Source organism: Podarcis melisellensis (assembly GCF_964234715.1).
Source record: "Podarcis melisellensis genome assembly, chromosome: W".
Lineage (NCBI taxonomy): Eukaryota > Metazoa > Chordata > Lepidosauria > Squamata > Lacertidae > Podarcis > Podarcis melisellensis.
In genome coordinates this window covers 3,854,822-3,882,307 of record NC_138535.1, presented here as the reverse complement: position 1 = coordinate 3,882,307, position 27,486 = coordinate 3,854,822, and the positions used below count along the sequence as shown (strand labels likewise).

Genomic DNA, 27,486 nt, shown 5'->3' with positions numbered 1-27,486 from the left:
TTTAATATTTTGTTGGAAGCCGCCCAGAGTGGTGGGGTAATAATAATAATAATAATAATAATAATAATAATAAATTTAACTTTTGGCCTTCCAGATATTGCTGGACTACAATGCCCATCCATCCATCCCTGGTGCCACTGGCCATATGCTAGGGCTGATGGGAGTTGTAGTTGAGTAACATCTGGAGGGTCACAGATGTTCCCCCACCTCCTGTCCTAAGACAACATCCACACCCTACATTTTAAAGCACTGTTATACCACTTTAAACAGCCATGGCTCCTTCCCGCATAGGCTGTAATGATCTCAGACAGGCAAGCAAGCCTTGATAAGATTTAATGACTCCCTGTCAGTTTTATGGTGCATTTATAATAAATTACATCCAGAGTGCAGCTCCCAGCCTGACACTCTTGAAACAAGTTGGTCACTCACTTCCTGGCATGGTGCGCTCAGCGTCGGGTCAGGGAAAGCGCTTTGCTGCAGTAAGAGCACTCCCAGTCACAGATGCGGGATAAAAAGACGGGGAAGCGAGGGCAATGCAAACCCTGAAGAGGTCTGAGAGGAGGTTCCAGACTGAAGAAAACAGATCCAAGCAGCGCATAAAGGGGTTTTCTGCCGTTCCAGCACAAAAAGTGGAGGAAGGTGGAAGAACCTCAGCGCAGAAAAGATTGCACACCCAACCGTGAGACGCCCCTTAGACCCGAATGAGAAAGCACCAGGCTGCTCCAAACCAAAACTGTAAAATCAAGAGTACTCCTGAAGGAAGAAGGTAATAACACTGGTTTAAATTAAAATAAAAGGAGTATGGACTAACTTAATATTATAAAGGACACTAAAGCTAATGAAGAGAGGAGCTTCAGCGTTCTGAGACTTATCAAGTTGTGGAAAATAAGCCTTGTAAAGAGGCAGAAAATAAAAACTGAGACATACTGAGTACCTGCTTCTACAGGGGGACGCTCTGTTGAGAGAGACAAGGAGCTGAAATAGCAAACAGCAGCAGCAGCGGTGACAACAAAGCAGCGGCCATTGAGGAGGAGATCAGCGTAAAACAAAGGGGTGAGTGGAAAAGAAAAAGGAGGGGAGGAACGTGGAGGAGACAGTGGAAAAGAGAAGGAATAGAAAAGATTTGAAGACCAGGCAGCAGTGGGCAGATAAAGATTAAGGTGGAGTCTCCTTGTTTGGAGGTCTTTAAGCAGAGGCTTAACAGCCATATGTCAGGAGTGCTCTGATGGTGTTTCCTGCTTGGCAGGGGGTTGGACTCGATGGCCCTTGTGGTCTCTTCCAACTCTATGATTCTATGATTCTAAGATAAAGAAGTGAAAGGGAAGTGGAAGAGATATACAAAGGGAGAGAAAGAAGGAGGGAAAAGACTGGAATAGGGAATAAAGCAGCTGGCGAAAATGGCGCGGGGGGGGGGGGGAGTGTGAGTCATCGCCCCCAGAAGGGAAAAAAGCCGGAAGAAGAATAGTGGCGGAAACAGTCACCGCAACAAAGAGAGGCTAGAGAAACAAAACAAGAAGGACCACCTCACAAGTAAATTGGAAAAGCACGCCACCTAGAGGCGGTATATAAAATTACTCCCATAATTTAAAAAATGCTGGTAAGACACAGGTTTGAAGCACAACCATAAAGAAAACTAGCTATACACAAAAGGATACCTGAAATACCAAGTTCAGCTTCTAGAAAATAAGTTCTTAAGACGGATGTTAAGTACTGCGAAGGAATTTTTCTCTGATAACTGCCAAAGTAATTAAATTAAAACAAAATATTTAATTAAATTTATATTAAAACTTGGATTTTTTTACACTTTTATTTTTTAAAAAAATTAAATATTTGAGATGAACTGATAGTGACATAGTGTAAAACCACCGGAATCTTAACTGACTTTCAATCCCAACAGATGAAATAAAAGGACTAAATTATAGACTATAAACAGAGCATTTTCAAAGTTTAGCAATATATAAATTCTTGGTTTGAAATAAAGATATCTTGATCAGAACCAAAAGGAAGAAGACAAATATAGGTTCTAAAAAAATACCAAACTACACTGACATTTGGGTCAGATCTACAAGTGAGAAGACAATCAACAGCTGAAACGGACCCCAATGCTGACATAAAAGAGCTTATAATGGGGATGGAAAAGAGCCTGAATGATAAGCTGGACATATTAGCTGGCAACATTCAACAAAACTCAAAGCTAATAATAGACTTAACAACACAAATAAGTGACCTCTCATTTAAAAATAAAGAACTGGATAAATCTGTACAAGAACTCAAGGGTAAATCTACCAAACAAGAGGAAATGACGAAGAAATTGCAAATGGAAAATAAGGACATTAAAAAATCACAAGATTCAACGAAGGAAGAAATAAACGACCTAAAGAGAGCCCATGAAGAGCTGCTAGATGATATTTCATTGATGGAGATGCATCAGAAGGAGATGGTCCTCCGCTTCCGAGGCGTCCCACAAACTCATGATGAACAAATTCAAGAGAAACTATCACAGGAGATTGCAAACTGGTTGGGAGTAGAGGTAGAAGAGATACTATTGGATATTGATAAAATTTTCAGGATCAAATCAGAAAGATCGGACATTTATAAAGGGCCAGGAGATTGTTTATTTTTTTTCAACTCAAGACTTTTAAAGGACAAAATATTACATCAAAAAGCACAAGCGAAGTTAATAATAGAAGATAGGCCTATCAAAATATTTAAGGAAATCCCAAAAAGAATTTTGAAGAAAAGGCAGAACTATAAGACAGTAACAGAAGCACTCAAGAAGAATTTGATTAGATTCCGGTGGGAATTTCCTGAGGGCATCACCTTCACATATAAGGACAGAAGAAAAACTTTTAGATCAGTAGACAGAGCACACCGTCTCCACCAAGGAGGAGACAGGGGACTCCCCTGAGAAGGAGGCTAGTTCACCAACACAGGAACCAGATATATGGAGAAACGTGACTCAAAGAAGTAGGAGGCCCAGGGTTCGCTCTGATTGCTTAGAAATACACAATCGCTTTGAGGTCCTCTCCCCTAGAATGGAAGACGAAGAGCAGACTCCATTTGAGGATCTCTCCCTCGTTACAGTCGATCAGGTATATGAAGACGAGCAGCAAAGTCAGTCCTCAGGGAATGTGCAGGCGACCTTGGAACGGACAGATCATGGAGGAACCCCGACCAGACCTAAGAGGAGGCGTGTAGTGGTGATAGGGGATTCCCTACTGAGGGGAACAGAAGCAGTGATCTGTGGGCCTGACAAGATGTCTCGGGAAGTGTGCTGTCTCCCCGGGGCTAAGATCCAAGATGTAACTGAACGACTGCAAGGAATCATAAAACCCACTGACAAATACCCCTTCCTCTTGGTTCATGTGGGAACCAATGACACTGCAAGCAATAGCCTCCAGAAGATCAAAAGAGACTATGAGGCTCTGGGCAGGAAATTGAAGCAATTAAATGCACAAATTGTCATCTCATCTGTCCTCCCAGTTGAACGACGTGGCCCAGGGAGAGAGGGAAAAATAGTGGAAGTGAACAGCTGGCTTCGCAAATGGTGTAAACAGAAACGGTTTGGATTCTTAGATCACGGACTGCAGTTTCTTGAAGATGGACTTCTGGCAAGAGATGGGCTGCACCTCACAACGGTTGGGAGGAATGTTTTTGCCAAAAATCTCAGAAACCTCATCAGGAGGGCTTTAAACTGACTGTGGGGGAGGGAGACAGTACTCCTGAAGGTAGGAGTCTATCAATTGATGAAGATGATCATCCAAATGTCATAGACCAAATGGAGCAAACAGTACGCAGACCTAGTGGTGGGAGGAAAAAATCCTTAAATAAGAGACACGGGGGAATGATTAATGGACTTCAATGTCTGTACACTAATGCGCAAAGCATGAGTAATAAACAAGATGAGCTTGAGCTCTTGGTACAGCAAACTAAATATGACATAATAGGCATCACTGAAACCTGGTGGGATAAGTCCCACGACTGGAATGTAATAATGGAGGGTTACAATCTATTTCAGAGAAACAGACCAGACAAGAAAGGAGGAGGAGTGGCGTTATATGTCAGGGATGTGTATACCTGTGAAGAGATCCAAGATTTAGAACCTCAAAGCCAAAGTGAGGGCATTTGGGTCAAAATTAAGGGAGAGATGAATAACAGGGACCTTATTGTGGGAGTTTACTATAGATCCCCAAGCCAAACGGAGGACATAGATGATGCCTTCCTGGAACAGATGGCCAAGCATGCAAAAGGAAGGGAGATAGTAGTAATGGGGGACTTCAATTACCCGGATATTTGCTGGATGTCAAACTCAGCCAAGAGCATAAGGTCAAACAGATTCCTCACTGGCCTTGCAGACAACTTCGTTGTCCAGAAAGTGGGAGAAGCAACAAGAGGAACAGCCATTTTAGATCTGGTCCTAACCAATGTTGATGACCTGGTTAGTGGGGTAGAAGTGGAAGGATCATTAGGCGCGAGTGATCATGCTCTTCTGAAGTTTACTATACAGCGGAAAGGAGCAGCCAAGCATACTAGGACTCAATTTCTTGACTTTAGGAAAGCCGACTTCATAAAACTTAGGGAAGTGCTGGGTGAGATCCCATGGACAGTAATATTAAAAGGAAAGGGAGTTCATGATGGCTGGGAGTTTGTTAAGAGGGAGATAGTAAAAGCACAACTTCAGGCAATACCAATGAGACGGAAACATGGAAGGTGCCTAAAGAAGCCGGGGTGGCTATCTAAAGAACTTTTAACTGAGTTAAGATTAAAAAAGGATGTGTACAAAAAATGGAAAAGGGGGGAAACCACCAAAGAGGAATTCAAACAAATAGCCAGCACGTGTAGACACAAAGTCAGAAAAGCTAAAGCACAGAATGAACTCAGGCTTGCTAGAGAGGTTAAAAGCAACAAAAAAGGCTTTTATGGGTATGTTCGTAGCAAAAGGAAGAACAAAGAAACAGTGGGGTCACTCAGAGGAGAAGATGGTGAAATGCAAACAGGGGACACAGAAAGGGCTGAACTCCTCAATGCCTTCTTTGCCTCAGTCTTCTCCGATAAAGAAAACAATGCCAGACCTGAAGAATTTGGAGCAAATGATTCAGCAGAGGAAACACAGCCCAGAATAACTAAGGAGATAGTACAAGAATACTTGGCTAGTTTAGATGTATTCAAGTCTCCAGGGCCAGATGAACTGCATCCAAGAGTATTAAAAGAACTGGCAGATGTGATCTCAGAACCACTGGCAGTCATCTTTGAGAATTCCTGGAGAATAGGCGAAGTCCCGGCAGACTGGAGGAGGACAAATGTTGTCCCTATTTTCAAAAGGGGGAAAAGAGAGGACCCAAATAATTACCGCCCAGTCAGTCTGACATCAATACCAGGGAAGATTCTGGAGCAGATCATTAAGCAAACAGTCTGTGAGCACCTAGAAAGGAATGCTGTGATCACCAATAGTCAGCATGGATTTCTGAAAAATAAGTCATGTCAGACTAACCTGATCTCGTTTTTTGACAGAATTACAAGCCTGGTAGATGAAGGGAACGCAGTGGATGTAGCCTACCTTGACTTCAGCAAGGCATTTGACAAGGTGCCCCATGATATTCTTGTAAAGAAGCTGGTAAAATGCGGTCTTGACTATGCTACCACTCAGTGGATTTGTAACTGGCTGACTGACCGAACCCAAAGGGTGCTCATCAATGGTTCCTCTTCATCCTGGAGAAGAGTGACTAGTGGGGTGCTGCAGGGTTCTGTCTTGGGCCCGGTCTTATTCAACATCTTTATCAACGACTTGGATGATGGACTCAAGGACATCCTGATCAAATTTGCAGATGACACCAAACTGGGAGGGGTGGCTAACACCCCAGAGGACAGGATCATACTTCAAAACGACCTTGACAGATTAGAGAACTGGGCCAAAACAAACAAGATGAACTTTAATAGGGAGAAATGTAAATATGCACTTGGGCAATAAAAATGAGAGGCACAAATACAAGATGGGTGACACCTGGCTTGAGAGCAGTACATGTGAAAAGGATCTAGGAGTCTTGGTTGACCACAAACTTGACATGAGCCAACAGTGTGACGCGGCAGCTAAAAAAGCCAATGCAATTCTGGGCTGCATCAATAGGAGTATAGCATCTAGATCAAGGGAAGTAATAGCGCCACTGTATTCTGCTCTGGTCAGACCTCACCTGGAGTACTGTGTCCAGTTCTGGGCACCACAGTTCAAGAAGGACACTGACAAACTGGAACGTGTCCAGAGGAGGGCAACCAAAATGGTCAAAGGCCTGAAAACGATGCCTTATGAGGAACGGCTAAGGGAGCTGGGCATGTTTAGCCTGGAGAAGAGGAGGTTAAGGGGTGACATGATAGCCATCTTCAAATATAGAAAAGGATGTCACATAGAGGAGGGAGAAAGGTTGTTTTCTGCTGCTCCAGAGAAGCGGACACGGAGCAATGGATCCAAACTACAAGATTCCACCTAAACATTAGGAAGAACTTCCTGACAGTAAGAGCTGTTCGACAGTGGAATTTGCTGCCAAGGAGTGTGGTGGAGTCTCCTTCTTTGGAGGTCTTTAAGCAGAGGCTTGACAACCATATGTCAGGAGTGCTCTGATGGTGTTTCCTGCTTGGCAGGGGGTTGGACTCGATGGCCCTTGTGGTCTCTTCCAACTCTATGATTCTAAGCTGGGAAAATTCTGGAGTAAGTACAAAAAAGAACTAACTAGAGATCCAACATTGGAGCGAGAGGAAACAACGCAGACGCCACAAGAAGCATAGAGAGACAAACGGGTATTAAGGGGGGGGGGAGAGATTGGAAGAAACATAATATCAAAATCCTAAAATTTCTGAGGTTTTTTCATTTTCTTTTCTTTTTTTTTATTTACTCAATGAAGCCATTGTAGATAATAAATAAAGATTAATGAATCTAAAAATTATATCTTGGAATGTTAACGGTTTAAATGATAAGAGGAAGAGAAATAAAATAGAACATGTATTGAGGAAAGAACAATGGGATATCATATGCTTGCAGGAGACCCATGTGACTAGAAATCACAGAAGGGTTTTAGAAAACAAGAGATTGGGTCAAGAATTTATATCCTCAGATTTAAAAAAGAAAAGGGGAATTGTGATCTATGTGTACCCTAAACTAGACGCAAAAAAAATATTTAAGGATGATGAGGGTAGATTATTAGGGGTAAAAATAACAAAAGGTAAAGAACATTTAATTATAGTAGGAGTTTATGCACTGAATGGTAACAAAACAGAATTCTTCAGAAAAGTAGAAGCTAATTTACTGGAATTTATAGAAGAGGAAATAATTTTGATGGGAGACCTAAATGGTGTCACATCAATAGAATTAGATAGGACAGAGAGAGAAAGAAAATAAAAAAGGCAGACTCCCAGATACCTTATTTCAGATGGTAGAAATCTTAAATTTGATTGACACATGGAGATATAAAACCCAGGAGAAAGACAGTATACACAATTCTCGGAAGTAAAAAAATCAGCCGGCAGAATTGACAGCATATGGATATCAAATAACTTAACAACTAAAATTTAAAAAGCAGAAATACAGACCAAAATTGCTACAGATCACAACCCAGTCACATTAGAATTAAAGGAATACAAGAAAACTAATAAAAGATGGAGACTTAATGAAATAATATTAAATGACGAAAAGATTGTGAAAAAAGCGCAAGAACTAATGAAAGAATTTTTTGAATTAAATAAAGAACAGGATACAGACATCAGGACAATATGGGATGCAAGTAAAGCTTTCATAAGAGGCTTTTACATACAACAAAGTGCAATAAGGAAAAGAAACAGAGAGCAAAAACTAGAACAAATAAGGAAAGAAATAGGAATAAATAAAAAATTATTAACAAAACAACCAAAAAATGAATTAATAAACCAAAAACTAAAAATATTACAAACCCAGGCTTCAGTAATATTAAATAGTGAAATTGAGGACAATATTAAATGGATGAAACAAAGGTCGTTCGAATTTGCAAATAAACCCGGAAAGATGCTAGCCTGGCAATTGAAAAAAAGACAAAAGGAAAAACTGATTGATAAAATAGTGGAAGAAGGGAGAACTTTAGATAATCCTGAGGAAGTTAAAAAGTGCTTTATAAAATATTATAATAAGCTATATAAAGCAGGAAATGAGACAGAGGATGAAATAAAAGAGTATTTATGTGGAAAGGATATACCTAAAATTAAGAAAGAAAAGATTCAAGATCTAAACTCCCCAATAACCACGAAAGAGCTTCATCAAGCGATAATTAAGATGAAACTGGGAAAATCCCCAGGTCCAGATGGTTTTACCGCAATACATTACAAAAAATTAGAGGAACCATTATTATCACCTATGAAGACACTCTTAAATAGAATATTAGAAGACGGGAAGATTCCCAATACCTGGAAGCAGGCTCACATAGTAGTAATCCCAAAACAAGGACGAAATAAAGATTTATAACCAATTATAAATAATGATTGCAAGATCTATGCACAAATATTGGCTACAAGATTAAAGACAGTTTTGCAGGATTGTATAAATAAAGAGCAGGCAGGGTTGATATGATCGAGTATTTAGGCATGAAACCGAATGTCAGGGAACTGCCATCGGAACGAGAGGAGGAGGCGAGGCTCCACGACGATGCTAGAGAGGGGACAAGTAGGGAGAGAGGCAGATCTCCTGTTGGGGAAGAAAATCAGCGCAACACCAGGGATGGAGGGGGGCCAATGGGGGAAGCAGAGAGCAGGCTCAGAGACTCTTCACTGGACACCAGCGGGGAGAGCACAGGTCCTCCGCTACCCACGCCCTCCCTGCGCAGAAGACTTCCACACAGGGAGAGTAGGAGGAGACTGGGCGTCAAACAACTTTTATGTTGGAAAAGGTTTAAGAAACGCCCACTGTCGGATTCTGCCAGCGACTGAACAGCCACGAAGTGAGGGGCTGTCCAGCCAGGAAAGGTTTAACCAGGCCACCTAGCCAGGAGTGGCGGCAACTTACGCACGAGCAACCCCATATAACCATTACACCGAGTAAGAAGGTAGCCTTTGTTTTTGTGGACGCGGAAAAGGCGTTTGACAAAGTATCATGGAAATTTCTAAAAATATTATTAGACCAGATGGACCAAATTGCAAGAGGGCTAAAAGCAATTTATGAACAACAAGAAGCAAACATAGAGACTTCCGGGTTAGCGCCATCGCCTAATGGCGGATTCCCTCCGAGCTCCGGAGGGAATCAGCTCAGCAGGGGTCGGGTCCTGCCGTGGCGGCGACGCGGGGACCCTAAAAAACCACAGGCGCAGAAGCCTGTGGACCTGGTGACTTGGTGGGCACCATTTGCGCCCCCGACCCGCGAAGGAGCCTTTTTAAAGGCTACGGAACGGGGGACGGGGAGCGGCGTGGTGCTGAGAGTCCTCTGCTTCCCCTGCTGAGTGAAGCCGCATGCCATGGACGGAGAGCGCTGACTTTTTCCTTTGAACATTCGGACTAAAAGCAACAACCCGTGAGCAATACGGAAATTGGACTTAAAAGGGAAATTTTCTTCTTGAATTTGGTACGATCGGGGAAGGTGCAAAAAGGAAGTCTGTCTCCCCGCCTTGTAAACAACTTAAAGCAAGGACTAGATAACTAAGATTGAAAGAATATCTTCTTCTTTATTGGACAAAAGTTATTAATTTCACGATTGGACAGTACAAGTAATTTTGCTGGAGGATAAGAGTTGATTTTGAGAGCTGAAGTGTAACCCCCCGGGACCCGGGAGTGATCTGTGAGAGAGCCTGTTGAAAAGATACAGAGGACTTTGACAGCTGTCAAATTAGCTGTCAAAGTTGGGGAATAAAAAGAAACTTTGTTTTTGGTGCCTTTGCTGGTTAGATTTGTTACAATTTAGATACAAATTGTTGAAAACAAAGAAGAACAAGTTATCTTGATTTTTGGACTGGAATTGGAAGGATAGTAAGTAACCATAATCCCTCTAGAGGGGGTTCTGGGACATTGCAAGAATGGCTGCAAGTGGAAAAATACTCATTGAGCTGAACAGGACTTTTTATCTCCTGGGAAAGCTTCAAGAACAGAGTGATATTTTGGCTACAAGGGTAGCCATACTGAATGAAACAGTAAACAAACCTATTGAAACTGGAAGGGACTTGACTCAAGTCTTTGTTGCTGAACAAAAAATCCTTGTAGCAGAAACAAAAGTCTTTGCAGCTGAGCAGGAAAAGAAATTTGACAAATTTGAGAAAGTGGAACAAGAGATACATGATGATCTGGAGGGAAAGGAAGGAGGAGTTACAATGCTGCAGAAGATGAAGGAAGGCCAGAGGCCTGTTAGGAAGGACATCAAGGAAAATAAGAACTGGATGATGAAAATTTGGTTTGAATTGGAGAATGAAGAATGGAGAGATCTCCTTATGAGGAGATCTGAAGACCTATGGATTACAAATCTGATCAAGATGGAAGTTGGAGCTTTTGGGACATTTAGACTCAAAAGGATTAAGAAACAAGATTTGAGCTCCACTTTTAAAGATAGAGGTCTGGCCGGAAGAAAAATGGACATTATTGAGACAGAGCTTCTCCGAGATTTGGGGTTTGATATAAAAGACTATCAAAAAAACTGGCAAAGAGGAACTGAGAGAGAATTGAGAGCCTCGGATGTGAGGTCTCCAGGCTGATAGCAGACAGACTGACGGACATTGGGGATTGAAACCGGGAAAGGGGGGGGGGAGTTTGGGAATCCAAAGGGTGTATAACTATATTTTGATTTTTTCGTTTTCTTATTTTGTTTTGTTATGAGTATAAAAATGGGGAAATCGGGGAAGGGAACAGGGGTCGATCTTAGAAAAAGATTCTAATGTATAAAGATTGAGGTTTATAAGGTAAAATTGGTTATATAATATGAACTAAATATAATAATGAGCAAAATACAATAAGGTCAAAAATTGGGGATAAGAACTTGTTGAACCAAACAAATAGAAATAGAATACAAGAAGGGGAGGTGTGGGGAAGTCTTGGAAATAAGTTATTGAAAATAAGGTCTAAATGGTGAATGTTTTTTAACTTTTCTTTTTTCTTTGTTCTTTTGTTTCCTTTTTCTTTGGATTTTTTGAAAATTTCAATAAATATGTTATATATAAAAAAAGAAGCAAACATAATATTAAATAATGACACGACTTATTATTTTAAAATACAGAAGGGCACCAGACAAGGGTGCCCACTTTCACCATTATTATTCATTTTGGTTTTGGAAATATTAAATCAAGAAATCAGAGTGGATCAAGAAATAAATGGAATATCCATAGGAGAGAAAATATACAAAATAAGGGCATTTGCAGATGATTTAGTCTTAATGGTGGAAAATCCAAAGGAAAGCATAGCAAAGGCTCTAGAAAAAATGGGAAATTTTGGAAGGGTCTCAGGTTTTGCTTTGAATAAAGAAAAAACGAAACTAATGGTAAAAAACATGGGAGATCAAGAGAAAAAGGAACTGGTAGAAAAAATTGGATTACAAATTGTAAAAAAAGTGAAATATTTAGGAATACAAATAACAATGAAAAATATAAATTTGTTTGAAGATAATTATAAATTTTTTTGGGAAGAAACAAAAAGAGAAATGGAATCTTGGACAAGATTGAATTTAACACTCTGGGGTAGAATTTCGGCTATTAAAATGAATATTTTATCAAAACTCCTGTTCCTTTTTCAAATGATTCCCATAATAGGTAAAGGTGATTGTTTTAAAAAATGGAAAACGGACCTAACAAAGTTTATATGGCAAGGCAAAAAGCCACGGATCAAACATAAAAGAGCGGGGTGGTTTCGGACTCCCAGACCTGAGACTATATTACAATGCGGCATGCATTACTTGGATCAGGGATTGGATCAAATTGGAGAACAGTGACATTTTGGATTTGGAGGGATGGAACAACAGATATGGTTGGCATGCCTATCTAATTTATAACAAAGTGGCAGTACATAAAGAATTTCTAAGCCACGTAATTAGAAATGCATTATACAAGGTCTGGGTGAGACATAGAAGGTTGTTAGAACCGAAAACCCCATGGTGGGTCTCCCCGTTAGAAGTTATATCGGTTAAAAAGAAAAATACTATAGGAAGAATGGCGACATGCCAGCAGCTCCTAAAGGAAGAACAGGGCCAATTAAAACTGAGACCATATGAAGAGGTGACCCAATACTGTACTACATGGTTACAATATCACCAAATTGCACATATATTTAATCAGGATAAAATAATAGGATTAGAAAAAGAAGAATCAAAATTACAAAAAGTATTATTACAAAACTAAAAAAAGAATATATCCAAAATGTATAATTTATTATTAGAATGGGAATTAAAGGATGAACATGTAAAAGAAGTTATGATCAAATGGGCATGTGATATAGGATATGTAATTCGGCTGGGCCAATGGGAGAAATTATGGAAATATGATATTAAATTCACGGCATGTTATACAATAAGAGAAAATTTTATGAAAATGGCGTACCAATGGTACTTAACTCCGGTAAAACTGGCTAAAATTTACAAATTAAAATCGAATTACCTGTTGGAGATGTAAAAAAGAAATAGGAACAATGTGGTGGGAATGCCGACCTATCAAACAATTCTGGAACGAAATTTATGAAGAACTCAAACAGATGTTTAAAATATCTTTCAGTAAAAAACCGGAGGCATTCCTTTTAGGTTTAATTACAAATTATATCCCCGACAATCAAAGGAAAGTATTCCTTTATGCAACAACAGCTGCCAGGATGCTTATAGCAAAAAACTGGAAAGGGAGAAAAATTCCATCAGTGAAAGATTGGCAAATTAAATTTTGTGAATACATAAATCTGGCAAGACTCACAGCATTCATAAGGGGACAATCGGACCAGAAATTATAAAAAGAATGGGGTTGTGCTAAAGAGTATACGAAAAAACATTGTTCTGGAGTAAGTACAGTGGTGCCCCGCAAGACGAATGCCTCGCATGACGAAAAACTCGCTAGCCGAAAGAGTTTTTCGTTTTTTGAGTTGCTTCGCAAGACGAATTTCCCTATGGGCTTGCTTCGCAAGACGGAAACGTCTTGCAAGTTTGTTTCCTTTTTCTTAAAACCGTTAATACCCAGGGTGCATTGCTTGAAGAGGTGCAGTTGCGACTTGAACTTCGAGGAGCAACACATAGCATGCGGTATGGTAGCCTTTTTTGAGGTTTTTGAGGACTTTTGAAGCTTTTCCAAAACTTCTTTTGCATCCATTTGGTAAGTTAAACTTTTAAAACTTTTTTGGGGTTTTTTGGATTTTGGGTTGGGGTGTTTGGAATTCAAGGACTTGGTGTTGGGGAGAGGTTTGCAAGAATCTGGGAGCTTGTGTGGGTTTTTTTGAATTTTTATGATTTTCTGTGACCATTGGGCCATGTTGGGTGGCTGGGGGAACAGTTGGGGAGGGGTTTGCAACAGTTGGGGAGGGGCTGGGGGAACAGTTGGGGAGGGGGTTGCAACAATTGGGGAGGGGTTTGCAATTTCTGTGTGGTGGGTGGGTGGCTAGGGGAACAGTTGAGGTTTTTGAAGACTGGTGATTTTTAAAGCTTTTCCAAAACTTCTTTTGCAGCCATTTGAGGATTTTGAAGACTTTGGTGATTTGCAGCCATTTCGTAAGTTAAACTTTTAAAACTTTTTTTGGGGGGTTTTGGATTTTGGGTTGTGGTGTTTGGAATTCAAGGACTTGGTTCTGGGATTGATTTTCTGTGTGGTGGGTGGCTGGGTGCTTTTGAATTTTTTGGAAGTGAAGCACTGATTATTATTTTTTCTTTCTGAGTTTACGAAGGTAGGAGCTGTGCTGCCATGGGACCCAAGACTGCTGCTGCAGAGGCCGGCGAGAGGAAGAAGGAGAAGGTGACGCTGGAAATGAAGAAGGAGATCATCCGGAAGCATGACGGTGGAATGCGTGTGACAGACCTCGCCAGGGAGTACGGCAGGAATTCATCGACCATCGGGACCATCCTGAAGATGAGGGAGAAGATCCTTGCGACGGATGCAGCCAAGGGAGTCACCAGGATCATGAAGAACCGGCCAGCTGTTCTGGAGGAGGTCGAGAAGTTGCTGCTCATCTGGTTAGAAGAGAAGCAGCGTGCAAGGGGAACACAGTGACTGAGGCCGTCATTTGTGAGAAGGCCAAGGCCTTGAACGCAGACCTCGTCCGGGAACAGCCAGGAACCTCAGGTGAGCCAGAAGTCTTCAAGGCAAGCAGAGGTTGGTTTGACCGGTTCAAGACAAGATCTGGAATCCACAGCATGGTCAGGCATGGAGAGGCTGCCAGTTCTGATGTTCCTGCGGCTGAAGACTTTGCAGCGGAGTTCCTGGAGGTTGTGAAGGCGGAGGGCTACGTTCCACAGCAGGTCTTCAATTGCGACGAGACCGGGCTGTTTTGGAAGAGGATGCCCAAAAGGACTTTCATCACACAGGAGGAGGCCAAGTTGCCTGGCCACAAGCCCATGAAGGACCGTCTGACCCTGCTCTTCTGTGCCAATGCAAGCGGCGACCTGAAGATCAAGCCCCTGCTGGTGTACCACTCGGAGAACCCACGGGCCTTCAAGAAACACGAGGTCGACAAGGAGCAGCTGAGTGTCATGTGGCGATCCAACAATAAGGCTTGGGTCACACGTGTGCTGTTTGTGGACTGGGTCAATCTTGCTTTTCGCCCTGCTGTCAAACAGTACCTGCTGGACAACGACCTGCCGCTGAAGGCTTTGCTTCTGATGGACAATGCTCCTGCTCATCCTAAAGGCCTTGAGGAGGACTTGTTGGAGGAGTTCAGCTTCATCAGCATCATGTTCCTGCCGCCTAACACCACGCCACTGCTCCAGCCGATGGATCAGCAGGTCATCACCAATTTCAAAAAACTCTACACCAAGGAGATTTTCAGGCGATGCTTCGAGGTGACTGACTGCACCATCATCACCCTGCAGGAATTCTGGAAGGACCACTTCAACATCGTCACCTGCTTGAAGATGATCACCACGGCCTGGGACGGGATCAGACAGAGAAATTTGAATTGCGTGTGAAGATAAGATGGCGTCCGGCACGTTTCCCCCTTCCTACTGTGCTTCTGTGCCGATAGAAAACACCTTCAGCTCTCTTAGCTTAGTCCCAGCAGAGTTCACGCAGCGGGGAAACACTGTTGCCGTGTGTGGGTAATAAATCAGACTGCAAGCTTCTCGCTTATCTCCAACAGTCTTTTATTGCGTAGAAAAACATCGTAAAATCAGCCCGGCGAACAAGCAGGCATCTTTCGCCTCTCCTCTCAGTCAAAACCGAAAGAGAACTCACACAAAGGAAAATTCCCGTATGTGAACATAACCACGCCTCAGAATGTGAGACGTCACTCAGAACTGCTTAACCCTGTAAGTTCTGATTCTCCTCACATTGCGCTTGGCGCAGCCTGTGGCCGGACTGTGTGGCACCAAGTGACTCTGATGCACCAGAGTCAACAGTGGTGCAGGACATTGTTGCCTTGGGGAGGACCATGGGACTGGAGGTCACAGAGGAGGACGTCAGCAAGCTGGTGGAGGAGCACGACCACGAGCTGACCACCCAGGAGCTGGTCAAACTGCAGGCAGAGGCTGCGCAGGAGCAGGCCTCGCTGGAAGAGGAGGAAGCAACTGAGGAACGGCTGTCCTCCGAAAAACTGAGGGACATTTGCCTGAAGTGGAAGGATGTGCAGGCTTTTGCACAGCGACACCACCCTAACAAGCACGTGGTACATGACCTTGCGAACACTTTTGATACGACGGTCATGTCGCCTTTCAGGGAGGTGCTGAAAAGGCGGATGAAGCAGCAGACCATGGACAGGTTCTTCAGCAAGAAGCAAAGAGTGGAAGAGGAACCTTCGAGTGGTCCCCCAGAGTCTTAGAAAATGTACGGTACACTTTGTTGATTTTTAAATGTTTTTCTGTCATGTTTAGAAACTTAATTTATTGTTCCTTCAATTTTTGAACTGCTCTTTACAGTATGTGTGACTTTAAAGAGCAGTTAATAAACTCTTGTTGTACCAAATTTGGCTTTGTTTGGACTTTTTTTTGACCATAGGAACGCATTAATTGAATTTCAATGCATTCCTATGGGATTTCGTGCTTCGCAAGACGAAAAATTCGCTAGACGAAAAAACTCGCAGAATGAATTAATTTCGTCTTGCGAGGCACCACTGTATATTGGTATGTAATGAATGATGCTTTACAGGGTTAAAGGGGGGGGGAAATGGTGTTTAAAAAAAAGGTACAAAGATAGATGTAATCTAACCAGACACAACAATATAGTAAGAGTAAATTTTTGAGGTCTTAGAACAAAGGAAGGAAGTCAATATGTGTATATGTACGTGTGATGGGACGATGAGCTGCTTGTGCGTAAAATGCAAGTCCCTCAGAGTTTGATCAGGTTTTCAAACCTCTGCCTGTGACGGAGCCCCTCCAGCATGGCTGCGTCAATCACTAGTAGAATCCGAAAGTGGCTGCTTTCGGAAACGTTTCCAACATAAAAGCTCCTTAACGGAAACACGTCGTCTGGCCTCTCGGCGTGACAGTTTCCGTCGAGGTGTGGGTGTCCCTATAGGAGGTCCTGAGACCTCCCCACTGGTTTCGCTTGAAGCGTCTCTGAGCCATCCCTCCGACTCACTTTCCCTTGGAGTTCTTGCTCGCCCTCTACTGGTTCCCTCTTCCGCTGCTACTGCTCTCTCAACCTCAGGGAGCCTTTGCACCTGCGGCGCTTTAGATGTCAGTTCCCTGACATCCACCTCCCCTCCAGGGCCCCCTTCACCCCCTCCCGTCTCCTCTCCTACTGGCGGTGAGGAGGTAAAACCCCTGAAAGAACCTCCCTCATCTTCCGACGTCGCGAACACTTCCTTCCACTTGTTGCTGTTCCTACTCTCTAGGTACTCTTCGTCATCAGAGTCCACTCCATCTTCCAACTCCGACTCCGCGAACCCTTCCATTTCCTCTTCCTCATCGGTGGTGCCGAAATACTCCCTCCTAAACCTTGCTATAGGCTGAGGTTTCCTCGGGAACCTTTGGTGGAACGTTTCTGTTAAAACCTCGTCATTGACTTCCTCTGCACTTACCCAGGTGTTTTCTGACTCCGGTTCCCCTTCCCACGCCACCAAATACTCCACCTGATTACCCTTCCACCTGGAATCGAGGATTTCCGCTACATGGTTGCGGCGTTCCCTCTCTTCCAAGGCTGGTCCCCTGACGTGCTCCCCTTCACGTCCCCCCCTGTATGGTGACAGTAACGACCTGTGGAACACTGGGTGCAATTTCATGTGGTTGGGTAATCGGAGTTTGAAAGCTACCGGGTTGACCTGCTGAATCACCTCAAAGGGTCCCAATCTTCTGGGCCTCAGTTTCTTACAACCCCCTTTGAACGGCAACCCTTGGGTTGACAACCACACTTGATCCCCCACCCTTATGGTTTCACCTTCCCTTCTGTTCTTGTCTGCCTGCTTCTTATATTGTGCCTTGGCCCTTTCTAAGTTGAGCTGGAGCTGCTGATGGATGGCTTCCATCTCTTCTACAAAATGTTCAGCCGCTGGAACGCTCCATCTCTCCCCCCCTTCCCCTGGAAATGCCCTGGGGTGACACCCGTAATTAGCCAAAAAGGGACTCATCCCTGTGGACACATTCTCCGCATTATTGTAGGCAAATTCTGCCAACGCCAACTTTTCGACCCAATCGTTCTCTCTGTCATTGACATAACACCTAAGATATTGTTGAAGAATGCCATTTGCCCTTTCCGCCTGCCCGTTGGTTTCAGGGTGCCGGGCAGTTGAAAAATTAACTTCCACGTGTAGCAAGCTCATGAGCTTCCTCCAGAACCTGGAAGTAAATTGTTTGCCTCGATCTGAGATCACCCTCGAGGGAGCCCCGTGCAACCTAAAGATATGTTCCACAAACAACTTCGCCGTTTCTTCCGCTGTGACTGCATGTGAGCATGCTACAAAATGGCACATCTTAGTTAACAGGTCTACTACTACCATGATGGCTGTTTTCCCCTTGGACCTTGGCAGATCCGTCATAAAATCTATTGATATCGCTTCCCAAGGCCGTTCTGGTGTGGGTAAAGGTTCTAATAACCCTGCCGGCGCCCTTCTTTCCCCTTTGGCTCGCTGACATTGGTCACACCCTCTTACATACTCCCTTACATCTTCCCTCACCTTAGGCCACCAAAATTCCCTGGTAACCAACCACATGGTTTTGTGTTGCCCAAAATGTCCCGCCGTGGGGCTATCATGCAACTGCTTGAGTACTCTCCCCCTCAATTCACCTTCGGGTATATACAGTGCCCCTTTGTAATACAATGCCCCATTTCTTTCCTCAAAACCTCCGGGGCTCTCGCCCTCCCCCCTGAGACCTCTGAGCTTATCCTGGGCATATTCATCATTTTCCGTTTCCTCCACCAGTTCCCGTTGCCCCACCAGCGCCGCCCCACACACCCAGCGGCCCTCCGGGATGACATGTCTCTCTTCGATCACCTCCTCCCCTTCCCAATATTCTGGTTTGCGTGAGAGCGCATCCGCCCTGACGTTTTCTGGGCCTGGCACATAACAAATCTCAAAGTTAAATTTGGAGAATTCCTGTGCCCATCTCACTTGTCGTTGGTTGAGCACTCGAGCTGTTCTCCAATACTCTAAATTTTTGTGGTCGGTGCACACTTGCACCTTGTGTTGTGCCCCAATTAATAAATGTCTCCACCTCCGGAATGCTTCGTGAATGGCAAGTAGTTCCCTGTCATACACCGTGTAATTCCTCTCGGACTTATTCAGTTTCCGCGAGAAGAATGCACACGGTCTCCACTCCGACGCACTCCTCCCCGGTTGAAGAAGGACCGCCCCTATAGCCCGGTCGGATGCATCTGTTTCCACTCTCATGGGTTTTTGTAAATCCACATGCAGAAGTTGTTCTTCCGAGGCGAAAGCCCTTTTCAGTTCTTCAAAGGCTCGATCCGCCTCCACCGTCCAAACAAATTTCTTCTTGCTGCTGAGGCAGTCGGTGCTGGGCGCCGTCAAGTGGGCAAAGTTCTTGATGAACTTCCGATAAAAGTTCCCAAACCCCAAGAATCTTTGCACGTCCTTCTTGGTCTTCGGTGTCTTCCATTCCAGTACCGCTTGAACCTTGCCTGGATCCATGGCCAATCCCTTGTCTGACAAGCGGTACCCCAGGAATTCCACCTCCTTGGTATGAAACTGGCACTTCTCCAGTTTCACCCACAGCTGGTTGGCTTGCAGCCTGCCCAACACTTCTCGAACGTCCCTCACATGCTGTTCCTCATCTTCCGAATACACCAACACGTCGTCTAAAAAGGCCACACAGTTCTTGTAGAGCAAAGGTCCCAGAACGTGGTTTATAAAAGCTTGAAAACAGGCGGAGCCCCCTTGTAGACCGAAGGGCATAACGAGGTATTCAAAGGCTCCCAAAGGGGTAAACATGGTGGTCTTCCATTCATCTCCCTTCCTTATGCGTATCAGATTGTACGCCCCCCGCAGGTCCAGTTTTGTAAAAATCTTTCCCTTCCTTACTCTGGTCAAAATGTCGTCAATTCGGGGCATAGGGAAAGCCAGGGGCTCCGACACTGCATTGAGGGCCCTGAAGTCACACACCAGTCTCGGTTTGTCTGTGTTCTTTTTGTCCACAAAAAACACTGGGCTGCCCCCCACCGCTCGGGACTCTCTGATGAAACCTCGCTTCAAGTTTTTGTCAATGAACTCCCTCAGCTCCTGCATCTCCCTGTCTGACATGGCGTACAGCTTGCCTACTGGGAGTTGGGCCCCTGGGAGTAGGTTGATTTGACAGTCAAAGGGTCTATGCGGTGGCAGTTTGTCTGCTTCCCTTTCGCTGAATACGTTGCTCAGATCTGCGTATTGCGGGGGCACCTTCCCTTTGCCCATCACTTCCATCCCCGCTAGGGTGACTCTGTCTCCTCCCGAGACCTTCCCCTCCTTGCAGTGTTCTAGGCAATGCGCTGACCCAAAGGAGACCACCCTCTGATGCCAGCCCACTAGCGGATCGTGTAGCGCCAGCCAGCTCATCCCCAAAATGATGGGCGCTCCTCCCAGGATGGCCACATTAAACGCTATCTGTTCGGTGTGCCTTGCCACTCTCATTATCATCGGGACAGTCTGTTGGCTAACTTCTCCCCCCAACAGCTCTCTGCCGTCAATCGTAGTCACCTGCAAGGGGTTACTTAAAGGGATGGTCTGTATCTGGTGCTCAGCTGCAAACTCCTTACTCATGAAATTACAGGAGCTGCCTGAATCCAAAAGCGCCTTGACCTTTAGTGGGTGTCCGTTTGGCAGTTCTAGTAACACCTCTATCACTAAAGCAGGTCTGGGAGGTTCTGGCATGGGCACTTTCATTGCTCTTTGGCCTGGCTGCTGTGCCCCGACGGTGGCAGCCAGGCGTTGGCTTTTACTTGCTCCTTGCTTTCCTCTTCCTTTCCCCCAACAGCTCCTGCCATCCCTTGCCATTCCTTTCTTTGTGGGCAGACTCTGGCAAAGTGCCCTGGCTGTTGGCAGAGATAACATCTCTTGGCGCTCTTTCCCTCCTTCTTCCGCCCTTCACTGGGATTTGAAACTGCGCGCGCCCGCGCTGTTCCAACTTCCATCGGCTCTGCCGGCGGGAAAGATGGCTCTGGAATGTCTGGAATGCGGAACTCCCTCCAACGGTCTCCTTTCCCTTCCCGCCTTTCCAAAGCCCTCGCCTCCTGGCGCGCTCCTATGGCCAGCGCAGATTTGGTTAATTGGTCCATAGACTCCGCCCTGGGCCCCCGGGAAAGCTCATCTTTGACGGTTGAAGAAAGCCCCTCTTCGAAAAGCATTTGGATGGGCTCCGCCGATAGGTCCCACCCCAATTTATGAATCAGCATAGTAAATTCAGTCCAGTACTCACGGACAGATCTGCTTCCTTGCTGGCAAGCCATTAACTGCCTTCGCACCACCCCCTGCTCAATATCGCTGGAAAACATCAGGTCCATGGCACGAAAAAACTTCCTCATGTCCTTTAAGATCTCATTATTCGCTGCCATCAGGGGTCTAACCCAATCTTTCGCCCCGGATTCGAGATGGCCAATCACATACGCCACTCGCGATTCCTCGTCGGGGAAGTCATCAAACTGCAAGTTTAGAGCGTATTGCATCTCTGTTCTAAAGGCATGATAGTTCCTGGGATCCCCCCCGAATTTCTGCACCAATCCTGGTACCTTTCTGGCGAGCGGGGTGGTTTTCTCCTTTCCCTTTTCTGCATCCTGAGCCCTCCTCTCCTCAAGCCTCGCCGTTTGCAGCGCCAACTGGATCTCCAACGCTCTGTACCTTTCTTCCAGGCTTGGACCCCCTCCAGCTGCTCCTGCACCCCCGGTTCCGGCTGGGTTGCTCATGATGCTTCTCTCTGCACAAGCTGGCTTTCGGTGACTTTCGGATTGCTGTGATGGGACGATGAGCTGCTTGTGCGTAAAATGCAAGTCCCTCAGAGTTTGATCAGGTTTTCAAACCTCTGCCTGTGACGGAGCCCCTCCAGCATGGCTGCGTCAATCACTAGTAGAATCCGAAAGTGGCTGCTTTCGGAAACGTTTCCAACATAAAAGCTCCTTAACGGAAACACGTCGTCTGGCCTCTCGGCGTGACAGTTTCCGTCGAGGTGTGGGTGTCCCTATAGGAGGTCCTGAGACCTCCCCACTGGTTTCGCTTGAAGCGTCTCTGAGCCATCCCTCCGACTCACTTTCCCTTGGAGTTCTTGCTCGCCCTCTACTGGTTCCCTCTTCCGCTGCTACTGCTCTCTCAACCTCAGGGAGCCTTTGCACCTGCGGCGCTTTAGATGTCAGTTCCCTGACAGTACGTAATGATATATTTTTTTTCTGTAGATGTGTGCTTTTCCGTTTTTTTTAGTGTTGTTTTGTTTCCTTTGCTTTTTTTTTCCTTTTCCTTTTTTTTTTTTTTTTGTATGTTCCGTTCATTTTTGTTTGTATAGTATTATTTTGGATTCAATGTTTGTAATTTTTGTTATGATTATGCATTGAAAATAAAAAAGGAAAAAAGGGGGGGGAAAGAAACAAGTTGGTCACTCTAAGTCTTGTCACAGCAAGAAGGATGCCAAAGTCCAGCCTTTCCCCTTTTGCACTTCCGTTGCATTCTAACCTTTTCAGCTCTCAAAATAAGAACTCCCTGTCCGCTGCCTTTCTGCTGGTTGCTTAGCAACCCTCCCACTGCCGTCTATCTCTCCCCCTCCTTAGCTGAGTCAGGGAACTCTTGATGAAAGGGGGTCGAGCCCACCTCCTCCTGCTCTGTCTGCGATCTTTGATCTCCAGAGTCGGACTCTTCCCCGGCATTCGATTCAGCCATGTCCCTGACATAGGCATCCTGGGAAATGGAGTTTGTCAAGGATGCTGAGAGTTGTTAGGAGAGCCCTTTTCCTCTCACACAGAGCTACAATTTCTAGAGTGGTTTAACAACCAAGCAATAGGAGCCTCTTCTTGACACCGTTAATGAACTACAGTTCCCAAGATGCTTTGGGGGAAGCCAAGACTGTTTAAAGTGGTACAATACTGATTTAAATGTATGTGCAGGTGTGGCTTAGGTTTAATTGGGGAGGACGAAACTTTCATTTTTAGGAAGGATTCAGCCATAAAGATGAATATTTTACCCAAGATGTTATTCTTATTCCAAACAATACCAATAATAAATAACACAAGCTGCTTTAAGGAATGGCAAAGAGATATTTCAATATTTGTCTGGCGGGGAGAAAGCCAAGAATAAAGCATAACATTTTGATGGATACTAAAGATAGAGTTGGCTTTGCAATGCCAGACTTTTGATTGTATTGATAATACACAATTGCTAGATCTAGAAGGATACGGTAATACATTTAGCTGGGACCTATGTTTATGGTTTGGTAAAGCGACGATATATAAAAAGTTCTCAAATCATGTACTCAGGAAGAACTTATATAGAGTCTGAGAGAAGTATAAAGACTTACTGGAAATGTTATTGTACACATGTAAGTTCATTAGCAGGATTAACTTAAACCAAACAGACCCTAGGCTTGCGGATAGCAGGCTGTTCTGAGGGCTGGGGTCGGGGGAAGCTCGGGCTTCCCCCGCGCCAGCCCTGTGCCTGGGGGGGGGGATATTTTTTTTTCTTTATCCCCCCCCCCAAAAAAACCTAGGTGCGTCCTATAGGGCGGTGCGTCCTATGGGGCGAAAAATATGGTTTTTGTTTGAAAATATTGGATCTGTAATTTTTTTAAAATATTTTTGAAAAATGTAATTAAAAAAGCAATTTCACAGAAAAAAACAAAACATGGAAAAGAAATGGGTGACCTATAGGGACCTACTGGACCTCACAGAAGAGGGTGTGATGCTTAAGAACAGGCATAGGCAAACTCGGCCCTCCAGATGTTTTGGGACTACAACTCCCATCATCCCTGACCACCGGTCCTGTGAGCTAGGGATGATGGGAATTGTAGTCCCAAAACATCTGGAGGGCCGAGTGTGCCTATGCCTGCTTAAGAAGTTTGAGGATAAAAAGGATTGGTTGATCAATTGGTTGCAATACTATCAACTGATTGAAGTATTTAAACAAGGTAAGAAGCATGGGTTTATTAATCAAAGCTCTCAGTTTGAAAAAGAGTTATTAGAGAACAGAGAAAAACTAATTTCCAAGATGTATAAGAGGCTTTTAGGATGAGAAACTAAAGATTTAAATAGATAAATCTGCTATGATCCACTGAACTAGCGATGTGGGCACAATATAGAGATGAAGGCATAGGAAAAACTGTAGAAATTGAATATAAAATGTCAGAAGTTTCAAGAAGACAGACGAACCAATTGTATGCTACAACAGCAGCAAGAGTACTCTATGCACAAAAATGGCGAAATCAGGAGACACCTACTAAAGAAGAGTGGCAGTTTAAACTGACAGAATATGCCGAATTGGCAAACTTAACTATGGAAATTAGAGATCAAGAAGAGGTAGGTTTTAAGGAGGAGTGGAAACCCTTTGTTGAATATTTAAAGAATTATTGTAAACATGTTAAATGTAGGTAGGATTTGAATGAAGAACAGCAACTGAATACTTGTTGAGTACAGTGTGGAAAAGAATATTGATAATATGCAGCAAATTTAAAAATTACAGGGGAAACCATGGAGGGGGCGGGGAAGTTGAACACAAAATGGATGTGTATTTGGAAACATGTGTCAACTTGTCAACTTTTGAAATAGAGAGAGAGAGAGAGAGAGAGAGAGAGAGAGAGAGAGAGAGAGAGAGAGAGAGAGAGATTAATTGCAGCTAGTGGGAGGATTTCCTTTGAGGAGGAAAGAGAAAAATGAGGTGGTCTGTTGCCAGCTTACCGTTTCAAATGCATTTAGCATCATTAAGGGGAAGAAAGTATTGAAGTAGTCATTGTAATCCTCAAACTTGGCTGTGACAGGGGCAACAATAGACTGAAGGAGATGGCTTGGTGGCCCAAACAGTTTAAAGTTTGCAAACATGTCATAGTTCCACTTCAGCACCTCTCTGGTGAAAATCCCATGGTCTCTCTGCTGGGCATTCACAATGTTTGCTTGTGCAAAGGGTTGGTGCACTTTGTTCCAAGAACCAGCTCTGGGGGTGGGCAGTGCCATGACAATATGGTTATTTTGCACATTCAGCAACTGAGAGGTGTTGTTTGAAATCTGAGGCTGGAGAATGCTGCTCAGAGTCGGGGTCTTGAACTGCAAGTCATCATTACTACCCTGCAGTGGGCTTGCAGATATATTGACTTCCATGTTTGAGAGGTAACTGCCATCTTCTATTTGTGAACACAGTTCCATGTCCACTGGATCCAACTGTGTAAGAAAGAAGCCGTCACCATCTTTGTTCTCATTCAATTGGGGCTCTCTCTTTTTCAAAGCCACATCCTCGTCACATGGACTAGAGGAGGGATCTGGAAAGGTCAAATGATTGGTTTTACTAGCTCCAGCAGAACTTTCCTTCTGATTTTCCACCCCCACCATACTGGCAGACTGCACAGGTCTTAGCTCTGACGCCTTGGGTTTTTTGGCTGGCTGAGCCTCCTGAGTTTCTCCGTGAGTACACTGACAATTCTCTCTCTCTTTGGGGTTTGTCTGCCTATAGAGCTGACGTTTTTGGCAGGCAAAATTGTTCTTATTTCTAGTAGTTAGTTGCTGAGCATTTACTAATTGTGATGTCCTTTCCTGGGGAACATCCACCTCGCCAACAATTTCCCTGTAACTGCGCAACTCAGCAAGACTGTCCTGTGTGCACTGAGCAAGTTCGGCTGCTCTTTGGACTTTCTCTGATAGGCCATGTTTTTCTGTCACTAAGGTTGGGGCTGGCATATGTTGGATTTCGTTGGGTGGGACCAGAGCAGGAGTAGATCTTGCCAGTTTTGCCAGCAGTGGTTTTTTACTGTGCAAGCTTGGCTGGATGCTTCCCTTGGGACTTTCTCTAGCTGTTTTAACCTGCCCATATTCTGCAGAGCTCTTCCCTGGCTGAAAAGTGGATTCTTTGACAGCAGGTGCTGACCCTGAAGGACTGGCAGATGCTGATGTACTGGGCAGAACTGGATCTGTGCACCTGGAACAGCTTCCATTGCCAGCACATATCCCTGTGAAATTTGAGCATGCCACTGCATTTCCCTTGCCGATGTGACCTTCACGAGCTGCTGTATGATGTATGAGGTCTGGAGTAGTCAATGGCTCTTGCTCTGGGGCACTGAATTTCTTCTCAAGGCACACGTCCACTTGCCCTTTCCTGCTCTCTCTACCAGCTTTCATTTTGTTTTCATCCTCATCTGAAGAAGCGTCAGAAATAATGACTTGGTTTGGGGAATCATCTGCATCAGCAGACAACTTGTTGCTCTCTCGGGCAGACAAAGTTTGAATAGCGCCTTTAGCTTTCCTCTTAATGCATTTTTGGTGACGGATGATGCTTTCCTGGCTAGAGTCAATGGGTAAACTGGTTCCTTTAGCACACACAACAGAGGCCTTGCCTGAGCTTGCCTCTGATTTGCAAGGCAATGTGTCTGATGTGCTGCCTCTGGCTACAATGATTTCACTCCTCTGCCCTTCCTGGCTCTTTGTTCTGTCTCTGACCAACTGCAGCTTTTCTGTTCCTGGCTCCAGATTGGTATTTCCTCTCCTACTGCTTTCAGGTAACAGTTTTAATTGCAGGGTGCTGTCTGGTTTCAGAGATCTGATTTTGCTTGTAAGGTCATTTAGACCAACCTTTCTCTCCAAAGCACTGCTGCTGTTACCATTCTTTTCTGTAAGAGATCTGGAAGAACTGGGCTTCTCCTTTGTGCTGAAGTCTTTGGTCTCCAGGTCTTGAAAACCGAGGCCAAAGCTTTTGTAGAAGGGATCTTGCTTGTTTTGGACCCCTGGCCATTGATGAGACACCACATTTTTCTGGGCACCCATGTGTCTTTTTGCTAACACAGACAAGCAGGGTAGGTGCTCATTGTCTATATTCATTGGACACCTGTCTTCCTGCCTTTTGTGGTTCATCAGGAAAGTAGGTGAAGTTACACAAACAGGAGGGCTCTTCACAAGGGAGGAAGGATTTAATGATTTGCTCATGATGCTCCATATGATCTCCTTCAGAGTGTTCTGTAATTCTAGAGCCTGCTGGGAACTCAGCTCCCAGTGCTTGTGGCTACGGCGAAGCAAGTTGAGTTCATCAAGGAACTGCTTACAAGTGGGTGACTGCACAACCTGATACCCTTCCTTCAGGATGTTACGGATCAGTTTCATGCAGGCAAACTGTATGGGCTCAGGTTCCCAAGATGGTGATGTCACTGTGCTTCTTAAGCTATTCCTGACTACTCTTCTCTCAATGCCAGGCATGAACACCGTACTTGGAAGCATGACACATTTCACCACTATCCACACCCACATTTCTGAGCTGATCCACAGAAAATGAAGGCAATTTTTCTTAAGGCTGCACTCAACAACAGTCACCAAGATCCAGATGAAGAACTCAGACACTTTGTCACAAGTCTCAACAGTGCCACTGAGGACATTTTGGATTTCCAAACACAGGTGATGAATGACCACTATGCTGTAGGCAATCCCCAGGTCCTTCAGGTCCATAAGGGAGTGGATAAAAGGGATGAACCATAAAAAAGTGCTGTTGTGCAACTGCATGTCTTGGCCGATGTCAGAATGTAACAGGTCGGTCAGAGTCTGCATATCTTTGTACAAGTAGAGGCAGTAATCAGGACAAATGGTATCCTGAAACAGGAAACAGGAAGTCAATGTTTAGCAGCATGTTCTCAACTTTCCTGCTCTGCATATCCAACAACAACCCGCCTCACTTCAAGGATTTCACTAGGATGGGAAAGGGGGATTTGTCACCCTTCAAGTGTTGCTGGACTTCAAATTCCATCAGCCCCAGCTAGCATGGCCAACAATCAGAGATTATGGGAGTTGTAGCCACAGGTCC

General features: G+C 44.4%; 1 protein-coding gene and 1 pseudogene across 3 annotated transcripts in view; one reads left to right on the top strand and one right to left on the bottom strand.

Moving 5' to 3' along the window:
- The window catches only part of LOC309361309 (putative helicase senataxin), a 267,706-nt gene that overhangs the window by 95,673 nt on the left and 144,547 nt on the right, over window positions 1-27,486 (bottom strand). For both annotated transcript variants that reach the window (XM_081896197.1, XM_081896196.1), the window contains exon 9: window positions 24,393-27,275. In XM_081896197.1, coding sequence (XP_081752323.1) covers window positions 24,393-27,275 — 2,883 coding nt within the window. The remainder of the gene's footprint in view (window positions 1-24,392; window positions 27,276-27,486) is intronic.
- On the top strand, window positions 13,947-15,070 carry LOC309361207 (tigger transposable element-derived protein 1 pseudogene; annotated as a pseudogene). Its single transcript has 2 exons — window positions 13,947-14,106; window positions 14,302-15,070. The product of its transcript is annotated as a tigger transposable element-derived protein 1 pseudogene (transcript).